Source organism: Hippichthys cyanospilos, chromosome 1, assembly GCF_059441005.1.
Source record: "Hippichthys cyanospilos isolate Australia breed blue-spotted pipefish chromosome 1, RoL_Hcya_1.0, whole genome shotgun sequence".
Taxonomy (NCBI): Eukaryota; Metazoa; Chordata; class Actinopteri; order Syngnathiformes; family Syngnathidae; genus Hippichthys; species Hippichthys cyanospilos.
Window position 1 is genome coordinate 23,207,309 of NC_142369.1, and position 24,904 is coordinate 23,232,212.

General features: G+C 39.4%; 2 protein-coding genes across 6 annotated transcripts in view; both read right to left on the reverse strand.

The window, feature by feature from the left end:
- The window catches only part of ccser1 (coiled-coil serine-rich protein 1), a 130,253-nt gene extending 123,849 nt beyond the window's left edge, over positions 1-6,404 (reverse strand). Inside the window, exon 1 of the mRNA XM_088414502.1 lies at positions 6,209-6,404. The gene's annotated coding sequence lies outside the window, so the exon portion shown is untranslated. The remainder of the gene's footprint in view (positions 1-6,208) is intronic.
- A 1,312-nt stretch (positions 6,405-7,716) lies between these two features.
- The window catches only part of trim36 (tripartite motif containing 36), a 31,745-nt gene continuing 14,557 nt past the window's right edge, over positions 7,717-24,904 (reverse strand). The window contains exons 7-15 of one of the 5 annotated variants that reach the window (XM_088413091.1): positions 24,605-24,700; positions 23,799-23,936; positions 22,921-23,036; positions 22,519-22,640; positions 19,278-19,395; positions 18,993-19,195; positions 16,728-16,911; positions 14,337-14,450; positions 7,717-13,156 (exon numbers count right to left, since the gene is read on the reverse strand). In XM_088413091.1, coding sequence (XP_088269217.1) covers positions 12,793-13,156; positions 14,337-14,450; positions 16,728-16,911; positions 18,993-19,195; positions 19,278-19,395; positions 22,519-22,640; positions 22,921-23,036; positions 23,799-23,936; positions 24,605-24,700 — 1,455 coding nt within the window. In that variant the 3' untranslated portion in view covers positions 7,717-12,792. The remainder of the gene's footprint in view (positions 13,157-14,336; positions 14,451-16,727; positions 16,912-18,992; positions 19,196-19,277; positions 19,396-22,518; positions 22,641-22,920; positions 23,037-23,798; positions 23,937-24,604; positions 24,701-24,904) is intronic. The other 4 variants (XM_088413059.1, XM_088413065.1, XM_088413072.1 and 1 more) reach the window with 4 other exon arrangements.

Sequence of the window (24,904 nt, forward strand, 5' to 3'; positions counted from 1 at the left end):
CAAGTGTTTTGGTTTTGATCTGGCTGTAATAAGCTTACTTTAACTCCCTGTGCTGAGGTGCTGAGGTGAGTGCGTCACCTCCTCCAGAAGCAAATTTGATCAAGGAACCAAAGAGTCATTTATTACGGCAGCATCAACCCATTCCAGGGGGGCCATATGCCAAACATTGAAGGTCATTCAAATGTCAAGTCGTATCGACTTCCAAAAGTCTTGGATGGATTTGAAGAGTTTGCATCCATCCATCTGTTTAATATCGTGATTTTCCTCACTTTGGATTTGGAGCGTATCCCAGCTGACTTTGGAAGTTAGGCAGAGTTCACCCTGAACTGGGTGCCAGTCAATCACCAAGCTGTTAGCATATTTTTTTGGTTCAAAAAACTCCACCCAAAATAGGAGAGTGTTCTTGTGATCGTGCAGTACAAAGGGTTGACCTGAACAATGCACTCTGACCGAGTATCTTGAGACAAGAAACATCCTCTATCTGATTAAACACAGATTACAGACAGATTGGGAGTGCGGGTTAGGACTGGTGAACAGCTACGACTTGAAAGGTTCTTCGTATAGTCTTAAAAAAAAAAAAAAAACATTTGAATGGTCACAGATGAAAGGTGTTGATACAGCAGCATAGTTTGTGTTCATAGTTTCATTCATTTTTGCAAATTTCGAATAGAGTATTTTCGTCTGAGGTTCTTGAATGGAGCAAGAAGTTCATCGTGCGTGAGTCAGTCATTATTTGACCACTCACCACATGTACAATACTTCCAGTTCTGTTATATTGCGTTTTATTATGTTGCCCCAGAAGAGCATAGTTTGGAAGTTGTTTGTATCTTCCCCTGTTCCTAATCCTTGTTCTCCATCTCATCTAAGAAATCATGGTGCCGCCCAGTGACCCATCAGTCTTACGACTGCTGACTCCCTCCGTTACATGTTATCCCTTTTATCTTTTTTTAAACTATAGGGGTGAAACAAGCCCTTGAGAAATTCAAGTACCTTGGTTAAAAAAAATGTGAATACAATTTTTTTTTTTTTTCTCCCTGATACCACTGATTATTAGTGCACGTACGAAAATATGTTCATGCCCTACATCGGGGGTTCTCAAATTTTTTGGAGTCAGGGACCACTTTTAGAAAGCAAATTTTCCAAGGACCCCATTGCAAATGTTTATGGAAAAAAACAAAACATTTAAGGCAAACATAATTGTCCCTTTTATTCAGCAACACATTCAATTTGACACCAAGTATATTTGTTAATTTTCAACAAAACTGAAATTTAGAAAACAAAAATTGCAAGTTGCATGCCTCCTTATAACAGACCGGGTCAATTTCCCCAAAAATCTATAAATCTATAAATTATTACATTATTAAAAATTATTAAATTATTAAAAAACACTTAATTGCGCTTACAATGACATACAGCACCGTTCCCTGTGTTTACTGGAGGCCCTGCCTCCATTATAGCTACATACAGTATAGCATTAGCAATTAGCAGCTAGCTAGCAGTACTTGCTCCATATTGTTTGGCATGGTAAACGTTTATGACTACACCAGGGGTGCCCAAGTCCATCCCGAGAGCCCCTATCCAGCCTGTTTCCAATGTGGGAGGAGTACTCGATGAAAAACCTTCAAAAATGATTCCAACATAGATTTCCTGACTGCAAGGCAGACTGGCTAACCACAACTCTACCACACTACAAAATGCAAAGTTGTCAAATTAAAACTATAAGTAATACCCATTCATATATTTTCTGGTTGGTGTGTTGGTTTAAGTGTTGTTTTGAATGAACAGCTGGAGGACTTATGGGAGCACCCTGCCATGTTCCTAATGACACCATATGTTAACAGATTAGCTTTGAATCTTTTCCCTTTAATTACACTCACACGCGTGCATACACAAACACACACTCACTGTCAATAAATGACACAGTGGCTGCCACCTTGCCTTGTATTTAACAAAGAAACACTTTCGGCGCGAGTGCATGTGCGTGTGTAATGGGCATGACTCGATGATTTTCCATAACAAGTTTGTGACGGTATCTCTCTGAAGACATGATGCATTATTCATGCTTGTATCATAACATAAAAGACGAACTTCATAAAACTCCAGCAGAGTAAAACTGTTCATTCTTTGAAGCCACTTGCCATACACAAAATGGAGAGGGAACAAGAACGTGTTTGCGGGCCAATACTGTCACCTTCTGGTGTTTAAGAGGTTTGACTGGAAATAACTGTGAGGGGCAATGTGTGCCCCAATCACTCCAGGGAATTTGCAAAACAGAGACCAAACAGAATGTTTAATACAACTGAAAGAAAAGACGTCACCTACACAAGTTAAAATGGCACATATGCATTTTTCCTGACTGCGAAGCAAGTCTAAACATTGCATGTTTTAGGTCATTAAGAATTACCAAATTTATTTATAATCAATGAAGTTGACATACGGTACGATTACAATATCATTAAACAATTTGGGAAAAGCGCTATGTGACATGTTTTACAAGCTTCTGGACAACATTTGAGTTCAATTGACACAAGCCCAAAATAAGTAAACCTCCGTCATGCAACAAAAGCATTAAAATAACTAAGCCTCTAAAAAACACTATTAAACAGTATTGTCAACAACCTGGTCTTAAACAACAACCAAAAACTAAACTTTAGTCTTCACTTAAATCACAAGACAAATTTAAGATAGATTAAACTATACATATACCACAATGTCTTGTGTGTGTTCCCTTGGAACGAGACTGCAATAAGCATTAACGTCCACTTGAAAGCATACAGTACAGAACAAACGGCATGTACTGCATGTTCAATGAATGCCATTGGGACTAGACTGCAATTAGCAATCAATAACACTCCCACACTAAGTACTAATGTGGAGTCTGAGGCAGTCTATTCGGTATTGTTTAACCAGAAAGGAAGGCACTTCTGCTTAAAACTAAACCAGCGCTCGTCATTCTACATATACGGCATTACATAAGGGTAGAGCACGTATGGCTGTGAGTGAGAGAGCTGTGCAAGGAGGTACGTGTGGGGCGGGGATGAAAGAGGGAATAAGAAAAAATGGGAAGGAATGGATTGGAAAGTACAGGTATGCCCAGGCAAGTTTTTGTGCCTGTGTCTAAATCTTCCTCAGGCATTCATTTACCACCGACTATGGCTCTCGTTTTCCACACTTGAGGGCAAGTAATCATTCTATAAAAATATGATGTATTACTATATTGTTTGTTTATATACTGTACTGTTTGCTTGCCGGTGACACAGTGACTTTCACTTATCATTATCATCCATCTACACTGGATTGACCTCTCACATGGAGTCACACATGAAGAATTCAAAGCAACCGAAACAACAGATTTTGTTGCAGTACTATATTGTTAAATGACGACTGGTATGTTTTCAACGGGCGCATCGGCATAAAAACATTCATACAGCCTCCACCCTGTAGGCTGGCACAGGTCCTGTGTTGTTTGTGGTATCTGAATACCAAACAGCGAGTGAGCACTTAAGAAAAGAACTTGTTGGCAATACAATGGGGAAAAACAACAGGCTTCAACCACAACGGGGATGGAAATGGGTAATAGAAGATCAGATAACAAAACTCTGCTTAAAACAGTAAAAATGCAGCGAATATATGGCAAAATAAAAAGACGAACAATGCTGAAATGAATCGGCACAGAAACGGGAAACGCTTTTATACGAGGCTACTTGTCACCGTGACGCGGCATATGTGTGAGAACCAGTAGGTTTTACAATTCACCCAACATTTTATAAATGTTAAACAAACTGATAGGTTCTTTTTGTGCCACTGGTGGTTTGGGACAATGGGGCAATAATCACATGGAACAGAAGATAGTCAATTAGAAGGATCTGCTCTGTTCTGTTACAAAATGAAAAGTTAGTGCCATTGTGGCTTTAATTTTGCTATACGTCTACTTCCTGCTTTTTGTCCCCATTAACTTTGTCTTGATAGGCGTTACGTAGCCTGAGCTTTTTATGAATAGAGAAGTGTGATTCGGATCTTCTGTGACAGCTGTCATGAATTCTATTCAGTCCGTTTGTGAGCACTGAGTGAAGATGCAAAGTGCTTTGAATTGATGGGAACTTTCAAAACAAGAGCCTTTCGACTAATGTCACAAACTCAAATACAGCTGTAGAAAAGAAGGTGTTGGTCAAATATAAAGGGGTTGATTTCGTTGAAGTATGTGTTAGATGTGGTGAGAAAATTCTACAGCAAACCCAGGGTCCAGCTCTTGGCATATACTAAAAATTCTGCAACAAGGCCTGCAAAGTCATTCTACTAATTATAATGATGATAACTTGATTTTACATAGGAGCTTTTACACAAAGGCACAAAAAAATTCTTCACAAGTAAAACCAAGATAATTGCTCTTCATATTACACCGGTCAATTCAGCAAAAATCACAATGAACGGAAAGCTGTTTTTGCAAGGTAGTTCTTCAAAATGATTATAATTCATAAAAATAAAATATAACTGCTGGATGGATTGGTGTTAACATGTAAATAAAAGTAACGGCAAAGAACTGGCACTTTGATTTTTCTGTCCTTGGAAGAAAAGGTTTGGGCATCACTTGGCATTTTTGTGTAAAGTACTTGAAAGCGGTGATGGAGTATAAGTCAACTTATCTTTAACAAAATTAACCTTGAGTTAAGTTAAATACGCTTTGTAAATATTGAGTACGAAACTTGTGAGGATCAACATGCAGTTCAGCGAATGGGTGGGTGGATAAAACTCTTTAGGTATCTAACATTTGCTGCATTGAAAAATCAGAGGTCATTTTCGTGTTTTGTAGGAAAAAAAAAAATACTTCGGTAGTTTAGTTAATGATCTGCATGCTAGCCAGGAGCAAAGTTAGCCTGGCCATCACGTGACATGATTGTCTGCCGGCCTTGAGTCGGAAAAGATGAAAAAGAGAAACACAAACTACTGGTGCACCCACGAACATGTACGCATCATATACTGTATGTGTTTGCCTACGGGTGCGTTCATCTAACGACTTCCTGATTTATCCGTATGTCATTTTTATGGCTTCCAGCAACCACTGGTCGGACCGCATTGAGACTTTGGGATATACTGCGCATTTCATTCAAAATCATGATCCGTTATTATGTCATAATGTGCCCATCAATCAATGACGACATTGATTGGATCTGCAAAGTAAGACATTACAGCAAATGCAATCTGGTTCACCCATGGCACATTCTGTATTGCCATTCTGAATAATACAAGATTTTGCAAAATATATTGTCATTTATTTATTTATTTTTCTCCATGTTTTCAATGTATTGAATATTCTTCTGCATTTTACAGGGTATTTTTAAGGTTTAATTGTCATTATCTTATCACAATACCTATCCACATGTGTGAATTATTTTCAATTTTGGTCTTTTCTTGAGCCTGGCCTATCCCAATACCCCTTGAATAACAGGAATATTGCAATAAATTGCAATAAATAACGTTTTTGAAATGTAATGGATTTAAATGGATCTATCTTTATATAGGATTGTTTTTTTTTAAGTAAATTCAAAACCCATCATGTTAAACTTCAAAACTCAGCATGTCGAGCCTATAATGAACAGACTGGGGAGGATTATTATTTTTTTGTAATAGTGAACCATTCAGTGGAAATTTATCGGATGGTAGACCTTTTATTCAGGAAACTAGGGAAGGAATGTGAAACGTGAGACAAAGTTAAGTAAAATACAAATTCTTGAAAATTCAAATAAGGTCCAGCAGTAGGAATGAACAAAATGACAAGCTTGCACCCTTGAACATAATAAACATTTTGAGATTTTCACGAATTTCTTCTATTCGCGGCGGGTTTCGGCCTCTGGCCCGCGAACGGCGAGGGTTGACAGCAGATGTATGCGATACGCCTCATGATCAGACAGGAGCGTCACTCCGAGCCCGCCGCAACAAGCCCCCGGAGGCTCCCCTTGGCACCGCGGCACGGGCCGCTTACTTGATTAAAGCAACGGCAAATCACAATCATCTGCTTGAATGACATGCTGGGGGCGACCTTCCCGAGCGAGCGAGGCTACGCCGCCGGCCGGTGCGGCTAGGCGTCAAACCGAACACGTCACGATAACAAGACGTCGTCGGCGAAATGTAAACGTGCCAGGTGTTGAGGGCAAAGCATATAAACCGGTCAGGCTGCCAACATGGCTAGCTGGCCGCTAGCAGCGCGTACCTTTTAACGGATTCCCAGCGCCTCTCTGGCTCGGCTGCTCATCGGGGGCGTGTGGAGCCTTGAGGCGGCTACGTGAACGGGCAACGCCGCTAGCGAGGTGATGCTAGTGTGGGGAGAATCAGCTCAAGATAGCGTCGTTGTTCCACTTCCCTGACGTGGAGCGGATCTTTCCCTTTCCTCCTGCGTCTTGGTTGTCTTCCGCGTTGAGGTGACAGCGGCGTGACGTCACAGCTCCGCCCCGCCTCCACACTTGCCCTTTACCGTGGCCTCGCGCAGGTAAGGGGACGTCATCAAAATACATTTTAAATAAATAGCAATGTGTATACCGTAGAAAAATACTCATGATCGCCAATAAAATCATACAGTTTAAATAAAAGTGTTATTAAATTGCTTTTAATTTTTAAACTATGTTCTCAATGAAATACGCTGTACATTCATACGGAATATCACATCAATGCGGAATAAATACAGATTGTACTGGATGTATCATCCTCAAATATATCATTTGAGATCAAATTAGTAATATAAGTGCACTAGTCCGATAATAGCAATATTATAATTAAATGTTTCACGCTTCAGAAATGTGATTAAATTGATTTTTGAAAATGAATGAAATATAACCACATCACACTCAGAATATATTCATAAGTAACCGCAGATATTACTATGAATAAATGTAGTGTACTCATTCAAAATACTTCAAAATACTGTTCACAATTAAATTCATGATATCAATGTACATTATCACGGAATAATGAAGTAATTAAATACGAATTGAATTAGATGCATCATCATCAACTATATAATTCATATAAAACTAGTATCAGTGCACTCGTGCAATAATAAAAAGTGCAAAAAAAAAACAACTATGTAAATTAAAATGAAATAAAAATACTATTTAAATGTAGAAAATATATTTTTGCACAATTAAATGTAAACTCATTTTAGTATTAAAACTTTGAGACAATGTATTGTATAATCACAGTACATAAAATACATTTTGTTAATAGTCATTTAATAATAAACATTTAAATTAAAGTCTAATGTAATAACTGTTACGATTTGTAAATGTATCAAAGAATGTGAATCAAATGCATCCTGATGAAACGACACTGACATTGTAATTTGTTCCAATTGTTTCATGGGTTGTTTTTTTCTTTGGTTGACTTCATTTCTGTAAAGCCGCCTTTTTATAAGTGTTGGAAAGGTATGATTCATAAAAACATTCTACATACCTAAAATGAATGTTACAGTGACCTTCAAAATAAAAGCAGTCCTTCTGCAGTCACAAGGTAAATGACTATTTTTGTTAGAATTTCAACCTCTAACCCGCAAGTAAGTTTATGGAAGGTATAGTATACTCTAGGTATGGAAAACCAACAGAACCAACAAGCTTGCCACGCATACTGCTGATTGTGTGAAACTGAATGATTAACTGAAAAGGGTGTGTTCGATAAAATAAGCGCTGGTGAGTTCAGTTGCTGAGGGCGTTGACTCTGTGAATTATAAAGGTGTTTCAGCACGGGACACCTGTAGTGAAGGATCAAGGCCATTGACATTGCAAATGCTGTCTGCACATTTGTCCCACAGAAACCAGTAAAACTGTTTTGATAAAACAAGTTTTTAATCAGCGAATGGGTGAGAATGTTAAAGCTACAAGAAAAATGCAGAAAATCATAGGCTGTTAAAAATTAAAAAACGCTTTAAAATGGCAGCCAAAATCAGAAAGTCGAAAAAAACAAAAATAACTTCTCGAATGAATCTGAAAAGAACAAAATTAGCAATGACTCAGCCAATGATCAGCTGCAGCAGGATCAAAGAAAACCTAAACTGGCCTGTGAATACTGTTGCAATCAGATGACGTCTATGTGAAGCCGATCTACCAGCAAGAAGCCCCAGCAATATCCCATTGGAAAAAAAAAAAAAAGAAAAAAGTGCTGAAGCATTCCAAGTCGCCAAACACATGACTGACCTGAAGAAGAAATAGTGCTTTTTGGGTCTCAGGGTCACAGAGAGTTTGTCAGATGTTCTACAAACATAGAATTTAAGACAGTTAAGCATCGTGGTGGAAACGTCATCATATGGGGATATTTTTCGGAATTCTGTGTTGCCAGAGGACGATTAAGGTCGTCATGGTCTCCGAGGCTATTCTTTCGTTGGGCCCCCCACCCCCATATACTCGACCATCAGTGTTGGGAGTAATGCATTACAAATGTAATTACAGTATCGCATTAAATATGTAATTACTGGAATACATTCCTTTTTACTGTAATGCGGTAATTTAATATTTTACCCACACAAAAATAGTAATATTGTACTCATTAAAAATGAGAGCAACGTAATGCATTACGATGCATTTTTAGCTAGAAAATTGCCCCCACCCCCAAATTCGCCAAAAAACACAGCGACATCAGAAGAGAAAAGTCCGCAGTAAAATGTTTACTTGCTGTTGGTCCTATTAGATCAGTTTGAGTACATCAGGAGAGGAAATGCCTTTGAATTGGATGTTTCAAAAAGACAATGACTCCAAACACACCACCTAGCGAGCAAAACTGTGGTTCCAGGAACACAGGAATCTAATGGAGTGGTAAAGAGTTCAAAATGTACGCAAATTACGTTAAGTTAATCATAAAACAGAATTACAAAAGATTTTAATTTGAAGGGAAATATCTGGCGCACAAACGAAAATGCGAACAAGCTAAATGCATACAGGGCAGCACTATATAATATGATGAAGATAAGAACTAATATTGGCTAGCATGTTATCCACAGTCACAAGTTGTTGAATCAACTTGGATCAATTTCGGCCATATTATCATACATCAAAATTCTTACAAAGTAACTTCCAGTCATGGGCCAGATTTCACAGAGACAAAACAACGTGTGCCTCACTGACTGCTCTCAAAACCACATCATCCTTCTCACTACAAAATGCAATATCAACAGTGGCCAGAGGCGGCGGCAAAAAAAACAAAAACAAAGACCAATCAAAACAAAGCACAAATAAATGAATTGTTAAACGAAATCAGTTCCAAAACATTATTTCAGATGCGGCCACGTACCTGTGGTTGGGGACCACTGGTTTTGGGTAATCGAGAATTTGTATGGTACATTTTTGAGTTTCCAAAGACAGATGTCAACGCTGCTTTTAACATTTCTTGATTTTCTGCGAAATAGTACAAAATTTCACTACTACTTGCAATTGTCTTTGCTTTTGAATTGAATGTGCTGTATCTCAAATGTGTGTTCATTAAAAGTACAATTTATTTGATGAGTTGACGGTAATTCGCCTTTTTCATGGAACTGCTACTATTTTGAACATATACTGATATTTTAATTTTTTTAAGCAGGAACATAAATTTAACACTACATCTTTTAACTAATGCCAATAATTAAAGCTCCAATACGTAACTGTCATTTTGCATACACCTTGTCACCACTCCGAACTTTTACCTTATCTTGACAATGCAGTCTTAAAAAAAGACTTTTTTTTTTTTAAACAGTTTATTTGATTATGTCCTTCCACATACACACACACACAAGAATCCTGCCAAGAATAAATCTACTCACAATTTACATCACACATTCAGGTACCCAACACCAACAACTTTCGAGGAAAATGTGTAGAAAAGTACAGGTAATTGTTTGCGATTGACAATTATTATTTTCATCCCAATGTTAACTTCTAATAGTGCAAATTGGTGTCAGTCAAAGCTAAACTAGCAACTAGCAAACTACCACTTTTCCATTGAAATTTTATTGCACCCAGGATACGTACTGTATAAGCATTAATGACGTGCAGCATGCTAGCTTTACTTTGTATTAGCTTGCCTGCAATTTTGGTTACGAATTCTTCTACTTGATTTTACACCCAAAAACAATACAGGGAAAACAAGGACATTCAGCTGTTGGTTACATTCCATCAGTGAAAGCTGCCCTGTCAGTCTTCGAATGCATAGATTTTTTTTTTCTTTGATCAATCAAGTTTAAAATCTTGTGGAATTCAAATAAAAAGGAAAATGTTCAAATATGTCAAACTAGAGGGTTCAAATGTAAGAGGCTTAATTCTATTTATTTGTAAAGAACTGAGAATACATACTTGCACAATGTAGCAAGGGGAGGGGGGAAAAAAGGGCAAATTTGCCAATATCATTAAATGGGGTCAATTTCCTAACAGCCAGAAGTTTACAACGAAAAAACAATGAAAAACAACCCTGCTCAAGAGTGATATGTAAATGGACGTTTCCAGTGTACTGTACTAATATATATTATATATATATATATATATATATATATATATATATATATATATATATATATATATATAAAAACACATACATATACATATACACACACACACACAGTACAGTATATAACCTGATGTCAAAAGGCATGTTGAAGGTGAACACATTGAAATTGACTTAAACAATAATGTGACTCTGCTAAAGTTGAGGGGGAAAAAAATCCAGGCTTGACCACAAGGAGGTAGGTCATATTTTTAGGCAAAGCACCAGTGGTACTGTAACACCCTCCTGAAATGAAATAAAAAAAAAAAAAAAAAAAAAAAAAAACTACTTATGAAAGTGTCTGTGTTGCTACCCACCGCCCAATTTCCCAAATGTAAACCACTCCCTTCAGATAGTGAGTTTCACCTGTGGTCATGGCCTTGAAGGACGTCAACAGTGTTTTAAAGGCTACTTGGTTGCACCAGATTTTCCTTCATGTGAAGGCGGTAACAGGCTGTATGTGAGTAGTGTTCACATTCTGACACCAAGTGAGTGATGTTCAGATGCTAAGTGAAGGACACAAACGTGCTAAGTGGTGATTTAAACTGTGATGATGTAAGAAAAGAAAAGTGCAAAGAGTAGTGTGATAAAATCAAGTCGACAACAGTTATCGAATGGACCCGAGTGCACGTGAAACAGATAGCGTTCCAAAACAATTGTGCAACTACGTCTGGGCATTGTTGAACAAATAGAAATGAACCAAAAGGCACCGAGGCGCTAGCGCTAAAGATTCACGACGAAGGCTTCCTCCCACCAGGTCCACTAAGATTCAGCTGCTAGATAACACAGCCAATCACGCAGTCGTTAATTACACCCCCCTCCCCACATACACACCCACACACAACATTTACTGCAAATAAATTAACTACAAAGAGTACGCAACAAAGTACTGGCAACCCAAATAAGTTATTTCACATTCCCAAACGTGGGAAACCCTGCTCAGGAACCAGACAAGTTTTTCATGTAATAAAACAAAGATTTTAAAAAGGCAGCTGACTAAATAAAACCTAAATTAAGAAGCAGACTTTGGTACGATATTTCACATCCCATTGCCTCATACGGACACTAACAACAAGTGTCATATTAGTGTTGATCAGAAACTATATAGACCAAGACTCTGATCTCCGCTACGCCGGGGGGAGGACAGTCAAAAGAAACCAGGTGGCCGCACGGCAAAATGTCATGTTTGTGTCACCATGACATACCAGCTCAGGTTACACAATTTGATGTTTCACAATTGAGCTGACAAACAAAAAACCCGCTGACCGCCGCTTGTCATACCAAAGTGGCATATTTTGAGTCAGTGATAAAATACTACCTAAATTGAATAAAATTCCAAGTTTTCATTGTGGACCGGACCCTGTTCAAATCTGCCTTGGCTCCGTAATCTGCTCTAAAGTGTCATATTTACGTTGCTCATGACCTGTAAATTCTGTTTTTCAAATGTAGCTCTACTTAAGGAACCTTGACAGGAGGACTCGAATTAAACCTGCTCAACGCGTGTTCTAATTTGGTGTTGATCATCACAAAACAACTTGCGCTTCAAAATCGGATCAAAAACCTGACAGGACCTAATCTGACTTCATCAGCAAGCCTGGCTGATAAATGCAAAAGACTCATAGTCGTATTGTTAACCAAAGCGCATCATCCAAACCGCCCCACCAGATTTGGCGTTGAATGAAGCCAGCTCGCCATTTATTGATCATAGTGTTGTTATAACCTAGTTTTAAGTACCACTCCACAGTTTGGACCAGGAGATGTGGAAACAAGCCACTTCAAGTTTAAGAAGCTTGTTTGTTCTAACTCATTCCAAAGTGTCATATTGGTGTTCATCACAGGTTTTGCTATTTAGGCCAATCTAATCTGCCTCAATCCAATCCGATCACCGCATGTCATTCTAATAGCATCCTGCATTTGTGTTATCGCAGAATCACAATTTAGAGCAGAGGCCCCGATTGAAGCTGCCTCAATGGGCCCGGAAGCTTTTGAGGAATTCGACTGGCTAACATTTTCAGATTTGTCATGGCGAGCACACGAATCACAATCTGGAACGGAGACCTTGATCAGATCCACCTCAATGGACCTGGAGGCCTCCAGTTAATAAAGCTGCGATTCAATGAAAAATGTCATTCATGCTGAGCATAACATCCCAGCTCAAGTTTCGCGATTTGGTCCCTGATCAACTCCGCCTCAACGGGCCCCAAGTACTTAAAAAAAAAAAACCCTTCCTTCCCCATATTAGGCCAAAGTAAATAAGCCAAAAGGTGCAAATGGAGCGCTGAATAAGGCCAGTAGCCCTTAGAAGGTGAGCCTCTTCGCGGTGACAAACTCCTCCAGCTGGACCTTGCCGCCGCCCATGAGGCCGAACGCCGGGTACATGACCCCCGAGCAGTCCACTTGCCTCTCGTAGAGGCAGCGCATGTTGTCGGCGTCGTAGAAGTACACGCGGCCGGCGTCGTGATCCAAGCACACGCCCAGTCGCTGAGGCATGGGCAGCATGCGGTTGCCCGGATCGCCCGAGGAGGACGCGGCGGCTGAAGATGAGGGCAACGACTTTGGGATGAAGAGCTTGCCCATACCCACGGTGAGGAGGGTGAAGGGCTGCGAGAGCTCGTAGCACGTGTCTTCGCTGCCGCTATCGTGGCCGCTGTCGTGGTCATACCTGGGCAAAAAAAAAAAAAAAAGTCAGGACATTTAAAGCTGGCACGGTTTTGATTCCAAAATTCACCATCAAAATTTTGTTTTGAATAGATGATATACCATATGCCCACATTAGTCACTTATAACCGCATTACTCAAAACATACCCTTTTTCCACACATCTGTGTTTTTCAAATGTCATTTACCAGGTTTAAAATTATTATTATATATACACCTCTAATTCACTACAGTATGCATCCGTTTTAGCACAGAACATCGCAACAATTCACTTTGGTCAAGCCTCGCCTATTTGCCTCTTTGTTCTCAACAATAAGTATACATGGATATTGTTTTTGGTGGACTTTCACGCGTTATGAAGAGGAGAAGACGGCTTGACCGTGGATGTGTGCTTAAAGCCGGCATGGATGTCGGCAGGTGGGGGGAGAAACAGCAAAGGGCAACATTCCACACGCTGATCTCAACAGTCGTCACTTGGGTAAAGAACATCCCAAGTAAAATGATTAGCAAATAATTTCCAAAGACCTCCATTTCAAACAAATTGGATGGGTCCGAGGATGAATAACGAGGATGTTTAAAGAATTGACGAAGAAATAGGAGAGGACATCCGGGTGTTAAACGAGAGGACTATTTATTACGAGCAATAGTGATGATGATTTGGGCTTAATTTTCAACAAAACAAAACAAATCAAAAACTATTGCAAATCCTCAACTTTATTATTCATTATACAGTACATGACAAGTTAAAATTTCAGAACCGAGTTTAGCAAGGGTCATGGAAATTTACATGATTTGCTTTTGCGGTCCACATTAAATGACCTGGCGGACCAGATTTGATCCCCTGGCCTTGAGTTTGACACCTGGCGTTTAAACTTTCATGACATGGGCCCCTTAAAAAATGTGGCTGTAACTGTATCAGTCTTTTTTTCCCCAATCAAGCACATACAAGTCTACAAATATTGTTTTCAAAGCAGTAAGTAGGAATTACACAGTAATACAATTATTGTATCATACAAAGTCACCCCTGCTATTACGTGCGCAGCGAGAAAGGGCGCCTGTCTGAGAATATAAGCTCTTTACAACTTAATGCTGCTTCTTACATCACAGGCTTAGAAAGGAGCTTCCTATGCTAAGACTGTGTTCCCTTGCAGGCAAGTTCTAACGTGCAGCATGGCCGGAATGTACCTCGGGCTGCTGGTGTCTCTCGGGTTGTGGAACCACTCCAGCAGCTTTGTGTCCGAGGCCACGCCCACCTTGACCAAGTAGGAGTACGGCTCTATCTTGAAAGCCCAGTAGTGTCTGCAAAACATGAATACAACATTAAGCTACACCAATTATATATATATATATATATATATATATATATATATATATATATATATATATATATATAAAATGTGCATGTTTTAATTGGCTTTTCAAAGTCACTAGTTTGCACGTGGTAATTTAATTTCCCCTAAACGAATCAATGAAATTCGCTGGTATGTCACATACCAGACTACCACAACATGGTAAGTGTAACTGCAAATCTGACAATTACTATAGTTTAAATAGAAAAGCAGCATTACGCTGACCCATAAATTCCTTTTTATCTTGAAATAAAAATACAAAATAAAAAAAGTTTGATTTTAAAATTGCATATACTGTACATAATGTATTATGCAATACTATGCATTAACATATGTATTATCACTTATTCTGGTTTGCCCAGTCATTATTTGTGGCAATTCAATGTCTCAAAACAAATTTAATACACAGTTCTTTTAGGCATTCCAAATGAATACGTTTTATTCTTTGCAAAACCATGTCTACATTTCAAATTATCTTTCGCGATTGAATTGAATGGATGAGTGCATATTAATGAGGAAATATAGCACTATATAATCCTTCACTTGCTAAAAACATACATTGATGACATAATTTCAAAGCACTGAACAGTTTTTGGTGGCACGGAAGACTGGTTAGCACGTCTGCCTCACAGTGCAGATGTCCCGGATTCAATTCAAGCTTGCCCCAGCTTTCCTGTGTGGAGTTTGCATATTCTCCCCATGCCCACATGGGTCTTCTCCGGAGACTCTGCTGTCCTCCCCATGTTCCAAAAACATACATGGTAGCTGTATTGGACGTTCCAAATTGGCCTTAGGTATAATTGTGAGCATGAATGGTTGCTTGTCTGTGTGTGCCCCGCGATTGGCTGGCGACCAATCCATGATGTCCCATAACTACTGTCCGGACGGCTGGGATAGCCACCAGCGAGCCAGCGACCTAGGTGAGGATAAGCAGCTAAAGAAGATGGATGAATAAGGATAAATTGTTTTTGTCACATAGCATTAACGAAGGACTGCTGCTCCTAGTATGCCCGTCTTTACCACTAGGAGGCAGTATAATACAGAGCGCTACATCACTCAGCTATGTCGTCAATTTCTTCAGGCGCTAAAGTGCTAGAGACACACCATGCAATCGAGATTACGTTCCTCGCGTTCCCAGGTGACGACACAAAACAACCAGACAAAACATGATAACGGTAAATTAACGTGCACAGGCACATTACGTAATAGGTGTATAAAAAGAACTCATATGCAAGGTGCATGTACATATATCTTGAGGTATTGTTTCTCACAGTCAAACACAGCAACACCAAGTACTGGGCAGTAACTGACATTTAACCACTGACACTTAAAAAAATTACTTATATGTAAAGTGTATCTATCTCTGACAGTGTTCAGTCTTATCAGAGCAGAGCCTGTTCTGCCAAGAACTTAAGTGGGATTCATGCCGCCTCAATTTTTCTCTGTATTGACTGTCATACGTTTTTTGTAAAGGAATATCTTTTTTCCCCCAATCCAATTGCTTTTAACAGGCTAAAACTTCAAAACATTAATGTCAATTAGAATTTGCATTCCGCTTTAAGGGCTGAAAGGCTCAACTATGGCGGTTTTAAATACACAAGGTGAAATAGTCTTTGTTTTATGTTTGACGGTATATTTCAACTTGGAATGACATTAAATGGCTTGAAACATCTTATTAAAAGATTTCTCTCAATTTGCCAAGTGCTGCAATTGTGAAGTGACAAGTTCACTACCACAATACGGCATTCTTATGTCAAGTTTGATCTCACATCAAAGAAAAATAAAAAAAAGTGCTCATTTCTTAAAAAAAATCTGTCACTTGTATAATTTAAAAATAATTCACTGTGTTTTTGTTTATTTTTTTAAGCCTCTTATCTGGCACCTGGTATTTATATCCAATATTCACAGCTGAGTAAATAATACTGTATATTATCAGCTACATGGGATATTCAACCAATTCATATTTCAACATTTTTGGAAAACATGAACAACCAGTTTAAAAAAGGATTTTTTCTTTTTAATTCAATATTTATCCTTTTGGTTACTTGATATAGGTTTAGATCAATATTAAAAAATATATAGTTTTTTTCCCCCTTGTTTTTAATAAACACTGAAATATGATTAAGGCAATTATGCTACGTGGCCAACAATACAATGTCTAGATACAAGGCTAATTAATGTCCTCTTATCCACTATCATACAAATCAACGACTGTGTTGTTGCGTACCTTCCCTGAGAGATTGCCGTGTCACCTATAATATAGTCCAGGCTGACATAGCTTCCTGTCTGCACTCGATCAGCAGCGAGCAAGAAGGCCACGCCGGCAACGCTCTCCACCGCGTCACGCCGCTTGTTGAGCACCAGGCGCTCCGTGCTGAAGCCGCACTTGTCGCTGAACAGGAAGTCGAATGCTGTGCGTGGAGAGAACCACATGACATAGGTCACAAAATTGGGTTGGGTCGGGTTGAGCAATATTGAATCGCTTGATGGTGGACTTCATTCACCGTTTCCAACGCTGGACATTCACGCTGTGCAAGTACTACAAATGGACACACGAGGGTGCTGTAACACAAAAAGAGCTACTAGGTTGGCTTACTACTCCCTCAAGAAATGAAATCGCCATATGCCGCTACAGTATTCTCTTCATTTGGATGGAATTAATTACCTTCTAAAAATAGTTAGTAGGCCAACATCATAACCATGCCATAAATAAATGCACCCTGCTCACTCAGCCATTGCGTGAAAGGGTCTGTGCGCGGTCTATTCCAGCGAGGGCATGCTCATTTATGTGCCTGGGAAGTCCTTATTACAACTGGGGCATAATAATTCCAACGTCTGCCGACACACCACAGAAGCGCTACATTTATAATGACATGAAGTTGACGTCTATTTGATAAAGACAATAGGTCGTTGTCGACAATCAAAGTGCCAGGCGTTGGATCTGTCCACTTCCCCATTTTCTTGCTTTTTGTTACCGAACCAGAGGAGCTCGCAAATGCCTCAAAAGTATTTGAGTCTACTCACATTTCCCCATCTGTGCGAAGAGAGACAAACTGACTAGTTTGTCGTTAATGTTCTATGTGCACCCGCAATAAAAATCTCAAGAGTTGAATGATCTGTGGTGATAAAAAGGTTGGGGACCCCTGTTTTACACCCTTTCCCAAAACAAACAGGCTTATAATTGTACATATGCAATACTTACCTTGACCCCTTATTGCTACTTTCCTTTTCGTCAGGGTATCTGTGGTATCTAAGAGCATTATTGGACAAGCATGAATGGGGGAATGGGTGAGTTTTTCTAGCGACCAGCTTGAGAAAGGCTCCACACCAATAGGGCATCATTGATTCCTTACCAATTTGGTTTACTAAAACAAACACAAGGCATTAAGCTAACCGATGAAAGGGGGCACATAGTAGCAATTTAAAAAATGCGTATTAAAAGAAAAGTGGCCACACACTTCATCTGATGTGGTGTAGAAGTGGATTACATCGAACTGGAAGCTGTTACGTTACACTTTGACCATGTCATGAGCCGAGGGCACAAACAAGAAAAAAACGGGGACAAATTCAACCAAGCACTTTTCTTCCATCTGAAATAGTATCATAAGCCATTTTACACTGCATGTAAAATTGGAATTTGCATACCCCCACTTCATTATATGTTAAAACGGATTAAAAAGTCACCCAAATTGTGCACTTTCAGTGGCAGAATCACAAGCTGATTTGACACATGCCACAAATGTCTAGAGTTTTTTGCCTTTTTGGGTGGACTATGTGTATGAGGACCACCTCACAAATTGTGGTCTTTACAGAAAGCAGTAGAAGCCCACCTTCTTTTATTCACTCCTCAGGTTGCATATAAAAGGGCCCAGGTGGCCAAATGCTGTATCATCTTTCTGTGAAAGAGGCTTAAGAAAGCCACATGAGGTCTGCGCGTGTTCTATGGGCTTCACACTGGCTTGAAATTCTTTGTCATTATTGATGCTCAATGAATCCTTCCACGACCCATAGAACACAGGAATGTGGATGTGCCAATCGTAACACGTGCAAATCGTAGTCCAGGCTGAGTGAGAGTACCCATTTGCATCAACATAAAGGGACTCTCAAACAGACCCACTATTGAGGAACTTTTGGTAAAGCACGTACTCTGATGGTCTGTGAGTGGCATTTGAGTTCATCTGTTTACAATGAGTGGCAGCACAAGGAACTGAGAGAAGACAGACTACTACATTAGCATTTCACGCTAGCTGCTATTCTTTGAACCCCCCCCCCCAAACAATTCAACCACACATACTCTAATTTGGATTGTGTAAAACAAAAAAAAAGCATAGCCATGGTGATCTGCTAAAACATTGTGCTTCATTGCCCCGTTTTCTCGATAGTAATTAACAACAATTAACACATATTTGCAGACACACTTTAATACTATAGAAAGTACTTTTACCACCTATGCAATAGTGATTAGGGCATTAATGCAAAAAATGTTTCTTACCGGGTGCAGGGGGTGTATGGAAGATGACCTCAGAGCTGTAAGGGCTGAACACGTTGTTCCTGCAGGTGCGCACCCTGAATGCGTACAAGCTGTCGAAGTCCAGGCCACACACGGTGGTGCTGGAACCATGTATGCGCTCCATCGCTTGCCAAGAGCCGTCCACAACATCCTCTTGCGAGGGGGACTGACTCGGGTTGACCAATCTGAACACAGAAAATGTTAAAAGACGCAGGATGTGCTTCAATGTCCTTCACGTCTACGCATTCATTATGCATGCAGGCCCACCTGCGGTACTCAAGCAGGTGCTGGTCCGTGGGTTGGTGTTCATCGGACAGTCTCCAGAAGATGGTGGCCTCATTATAGACTCGACTCTTGGACAAGTCAATCACAGGGGGGTCCGGAACTGAATTAGGGGGGCAAGCAAATTACAAGATTACAGGGAAGGGGAAAATAGGTCACAAATTAAATTGAGGGTGAATTTAAACTGCAAGTGTTGGTTCCCATTTAGTGTCTGATCTTCAAACTGTCAGCATACTCTATCTCAATTCCTCTGGTTTTGCAACGGCCTAGACCGGAGACGAATGCAGACTGGATTTTTTTTTTTTTTTTGAAGGTGGGGGATATTATACCAATTATAATGAGCAGGGAATAAGTGAGCAAATAGGTACAAACCTTCGGGTTTCTGCTTAAGTACCATAAGGTTAAATTTAGACTTACAGATTGCCTTTTACAACGTGGCATTTATGGTGTAACAAAACGTGGATGGAGAGAAACAAAGTGATTGACAAATGTCATGAGTAGTGGATCTCATTGATTCCCTAAGACGGCTCTATTAAAGCCTTTAATCCTGCTCAGCAGTGTACTTTGCTCTATTGCATAAACTGAAGCAAATGTATATGCATAAGTAGACCATCTTGCATAACCTCGCAAAACAAAATATTCTACTACTACGACTAGTACTTTTGTGGTGAAAATCCATGTACAAACAATGCCTTCGAATTACTTTCCAAGTCCAATGCCAATTTGCAACAAAATGGGGCAGTGGGCCATCAGACGTTTAAACATTGTAGTGACAAAGAGACTGTTAGCAGACGGGGCACAGCGTAGCCAAGTTTGACTGCAGGGGGTTCAGATTTCTCTCCTTTCAGCCTCTGTTTCAGCTACACACAGGAAAATCGACTCATTTTCACTACTGAGGCCAATGATTCTGTGAAATGGTGTCCGTATAAGAGACACCTTGGTGATATGAAATAGAGTGAGATATCAAAATGAAGTGATTCTGCAGTCGATCCAATTCCAATTCTGTTGGTCATATGGCTAAGTGATAACCAGAGTTGTTTGCTACTAAAATACTCTAATAAATTAACACCTTTCCTTTAGTTAGAAAATGAATTCTGTAAATAGACATTCCTTCAGCTTTAGCTTGGCAAGCTGCCGATCTAATTTAATTCTATTACAAACTATAACAATAGTCTATGTTTACTATATATCTAATACCTAAATAATGTCCTTAACTAAACTGATATCCTTCATTTACTCTCATTCTGGCTAACTAATTTACAAACTGTGTATGAGGGGAAAAATCCTCACTAAGAAATTGCCACAAGTGTTACAACATCCGCAGTCAATGAGTTTGATGGAGTCCAGCATTGCACAGATCCAGCGTAATGACAGACCCATACTAATTGCTTGACAGCTCACGGTTTACCTTTGGATGGCACGCTAATAAGAGCAAGACTCACGAGGGAGTATCGCAAGATGATTACAAAGTGTTTAGTAGGACTATAACGTAAACACACGCGTGTCAGCTGTGCTCGCAGACGTCGTTGACGCTGAAGGAATAATGCAGACTTAACATTGCTGACATTGCAAATGCAGCTGAGGCCTTTTGGCACGCTGCCATTTCTTTTGAGTGGACCTAAGTCAACAGCTGACAGTTGTCCCTGCTCGTCCGCAGCCTGCAGAGTAGGTTTTTTCATTTGTTTCAAACTCCGCTTTTGAGATATATCATTTGAATTGATAAGGCCTCACAAATGTAAGAAGCATCTCACCCTGAAGGAATCTGTGTGAGGTTAATCATTATATATATATATATATATATATATATATATATATATATTATATATATATGTGTGTGTCAGAATGTATTATTTTAATTGATTAACTAGACAATCTTAATATACAAAAAACGTCAAATACATGTAAAATAAAACCAAATATTTTATTTTTGTATTTTGCAATTTTATATCATCTGCAATGAAAAGGTTCACATGTAGATGCTAATTTGAATAGAAGAGCTCCTTTATTTTGTAAATGGACTACAATTCAATGAAAACTAGGATATGAAAAACGTTCGTAGCAAGACAAAAAAACACTAGAATAGGACTTTTACTGTAACACTGCTCAGATGGTCTGATTAAAGAATCAAAGATGGCTCCTGGCCACTCTATTCTCTACCAGTGGTTTAAAGTTTCCTTTGTTTTGAGTTTCCTGTGAAGGCTCTTAATGGTGCTCTTAGCAGAGGAAATGAGGCTCCGTGGCATTAATGCACTGCACTAATTTGATTGAAGTGTTGACAGTTGGATGATCCATTTAAGTATTGTCCTAGCCAAGCCTTTAAACTCGAAAAACTGTGTGTGTGCGTGTGCGTGTGTGTGCGTGTGTCCCACAAAATCCAAGTATGTCATTTTGTGGTTTGGGGGGGGGGGGGGGGGGGGGGGAGTATATTTCACAAAGACAAGTTTATTTTGGTGACTTTAAGGGTAGGGCACGAGCCATAATGGAAGCTAGGCCAGTGTCACAATGAGGACGTGTGATGATTTCAAGCCATGTCTTTGTACTCCATACTGTTTGTTTTGCGATAAGCCATTCATTTTGGTCAGAAGCCTCCCTTCTCACAGCTGGAAAGCGGTGGTAATTTTAATTAGCTGAGTTTCTGGATGCTTTTGTTCAGTTAACCCGCTAAGCCTATTTGAGCTCTGTTGCTAGCCAAAACAGAAGCATGTAAGAAGGAACGCTGAACAGTGTCTCTGATAAAGTATGAGCAGGTTTAAGGAGAAAAAAAAGACAAGAATTAGGAAGGATAAACAGGAAAAATCTTAACTGAAGGATGTTAGTCAATTAAATGACTGATATTAATTTGTTAGTCAATCGCCTAAGAATATTTTTCCAAGAATTAGTGAAGCCTGGGTCAAAGATCAACAGTATCTATAGCTAATACGTGAAAGAATGTTGGAGCACATCAGTAAGGATTGTTTCTCTTGTTTCATAAGGGCATTGATTGAAATGACATAAAACTGGTAACACTATTCGCCGGGCAGCAAATAATATTGACTTTCCAGACAGCACTCTTTCCACGATCGTTCAACATTAGATAGGTATGAAAAGAACGTGGCGAAAAGACACTAGGCCCCCACTTGTCAAGCAATGACAAGGCCAAGAGATTGAGCTAGCATTGAGTTTTGATATGCGCAGATGTCAACACTTCCCTCCACCGATCAGTGTTGTGTGTGTCACGTGATGTTACCTCCTCCGAAGCATAACTCTTTGAGGAGGGTCTCCTCTCTGGATGTGTCCAGCACAAACTCATCAAAGCATGGGTCAGCTGACGGGTGGAAAGTCCTGAGAGACTCTGTGGCCTTCTGAATTCTGACCATAAACACAGGAACAATATTGTACTAGTGGGTATTTGAGGCATTTTTGTTTTTCACTTTCATAAACTAGGATTAAGAATAGTGCTAGAGTGGACAGTATCATGATCCCGCGAGTGCAAAGGCTCCATTCTTATCCAAAGCCGCTAATGGAGCTCAATTAGCCAGCTTAAGGTTGCTTACTGCATTTGGTATGTTGCTCCCACATGGCCTGGCATGTTTATGTTCTCCAGTCACATAAACAAAACATAAGTAACTTCGGTATCTTAAATATATACCTGACATGAAGCTGCTTGGCAGTCTGTACAAAGCAAGACTGGTCGGTCTCTTTGAGTACCTCCTGAGCATAGCCCACCAGACCACTGTTCTCCAGCATGCCCTGGTACTCCTCCATCTGGGGATATACCAATTAAAGCACATTAAAACTCAAAACTGGTTCTGTACCGTGAAATACTGATTTGTGCAATTCACATGTATCTTTTATTATTTTACATAATTGCCGTAATTCCCCAAATATAGGACATACTTTTTTCCCCAGAAATGAAGGTCAAAAGTATGGGTGCAAGATTGCATTCATCATCCGTATAAGCAGAGTTATGACATACACATGCATATTTCTATATCGGGCGTATATGATGATTGGACGAGCTAGACTAGAGGGAGTCAGATGGCTATGAGCATCCAGGGCGAACAACTTCAGCTAACGCAAGCAGATTGTTAGCCACAACTACCGCATTATTTTTAATCAAAAAAGCGAGCAAGCCACTCATTAGCCAACAGCAGGCATCATACCCGCAACATATATAAAAGTTAAAAATATAAATAAGAAAGTTTGATTAAATTACAAAGATGAGATTTATTCTATCTTACTCAAGTTTTTACATTGTCTCCAAACTGTTGGTGTGTTCTATCTACAGCCACAAGTGCGTTCGATATTTGGGAAAATTCGGTACATCAGGAAGAGAATCAAAACAAGAATTAGAAATCCATAGAGAAACACAAATGGAAACAAAGAAAATAAACAAAATTAAATAAAACAAATATAAGCATCTTAAAATGAAAAGGATACACTATCAAAAGGATGGTTGTAAAAATCCACTATGAAAAATAATACATGGAAATAATAAAGAATAAGCAGAAATGCTCAGACGCCCACCTGAGCTTTGAGCTGCCCCAAGCGACGGTTTCGAGATTGCTCAATAGATTTAAGCATCTCCGACTTTCTCTCCTGCAGTGTCTCGAACAGGCGGTCGAAGTGCTCATTGGCCTGATGTTCTGCCAGCTGCCCGTTTTCCTTTGAGACAAATGAGAAATATTACAGCCCTCCTCTTCCGGAATTTTTCGTATTATTAGTGTCACTTTGCATTGATTCCAAATCAAATGCATTTCAGGTTTCCTAAGACAACCAAAATAAGTGCCATCGAGCATCATCCAAATGTTTACAGTACTGTATGTACATGTTATCATCATTCTTGACTATCAAAACAAATTAGGAATTCTCAACAGTTTCAAATGATATGAAATCTGATTTAAAAAAAAAAAAAAAAAACATTTACTTATCTACCATTTTATCTTGAATAAAAATAATAATGAATGTGTTTTAGAAAACTGGGCCAGAGGCTTTAGTTGTAGTCTTTGAACAACAGCTGCTACGCTTTAAAAACCCCACCCAGTGTGTCAAAGTAAGAACACACTCAGACGTAGGCTAAAACATGACGTGGCTTTGAGGAACCCAATCTGCAGTTTCCTTGTTTGGGTGGTTTACCTAAAGAACCTGAATGCACTTAACACATGCAGTAGCCGAAGACATTTGTATCAACTTAACAGGCAGTTTTTCTAAAAAGACAAATTCTTTGTTCCTTTTCAAGATGGGTGTGCGACAAAATTTTGCATCTTTTAATGCATGTTTTATTGCTTAGCCTTCCCAGGTTCTTGTGTTGTTGGGGGTTTGAAGTTGTATACCTCTGTCTGATTGATAAGCTGCTCCAGTCCAGTAATTTGAGTCCTGACTTGGTCCTCTTTGCTGATGAGGTAATGGATACTCTTGGCCAGCTTCTCCTGTGAGGAAAGATGAAAATGCAGCAAACGTATTTTCAAGTGGCCTATACATCCATACACGCACACACACACTGTATATCATGCATGGTTCATCTTCCCACTGTATATCATGCATGGTTCATCTTCCAACATCCCATACACTCCATATTATGACAGAAAATTTTACAATAATGCCCGCTTATGATGGGAAGAACCACCATTTAA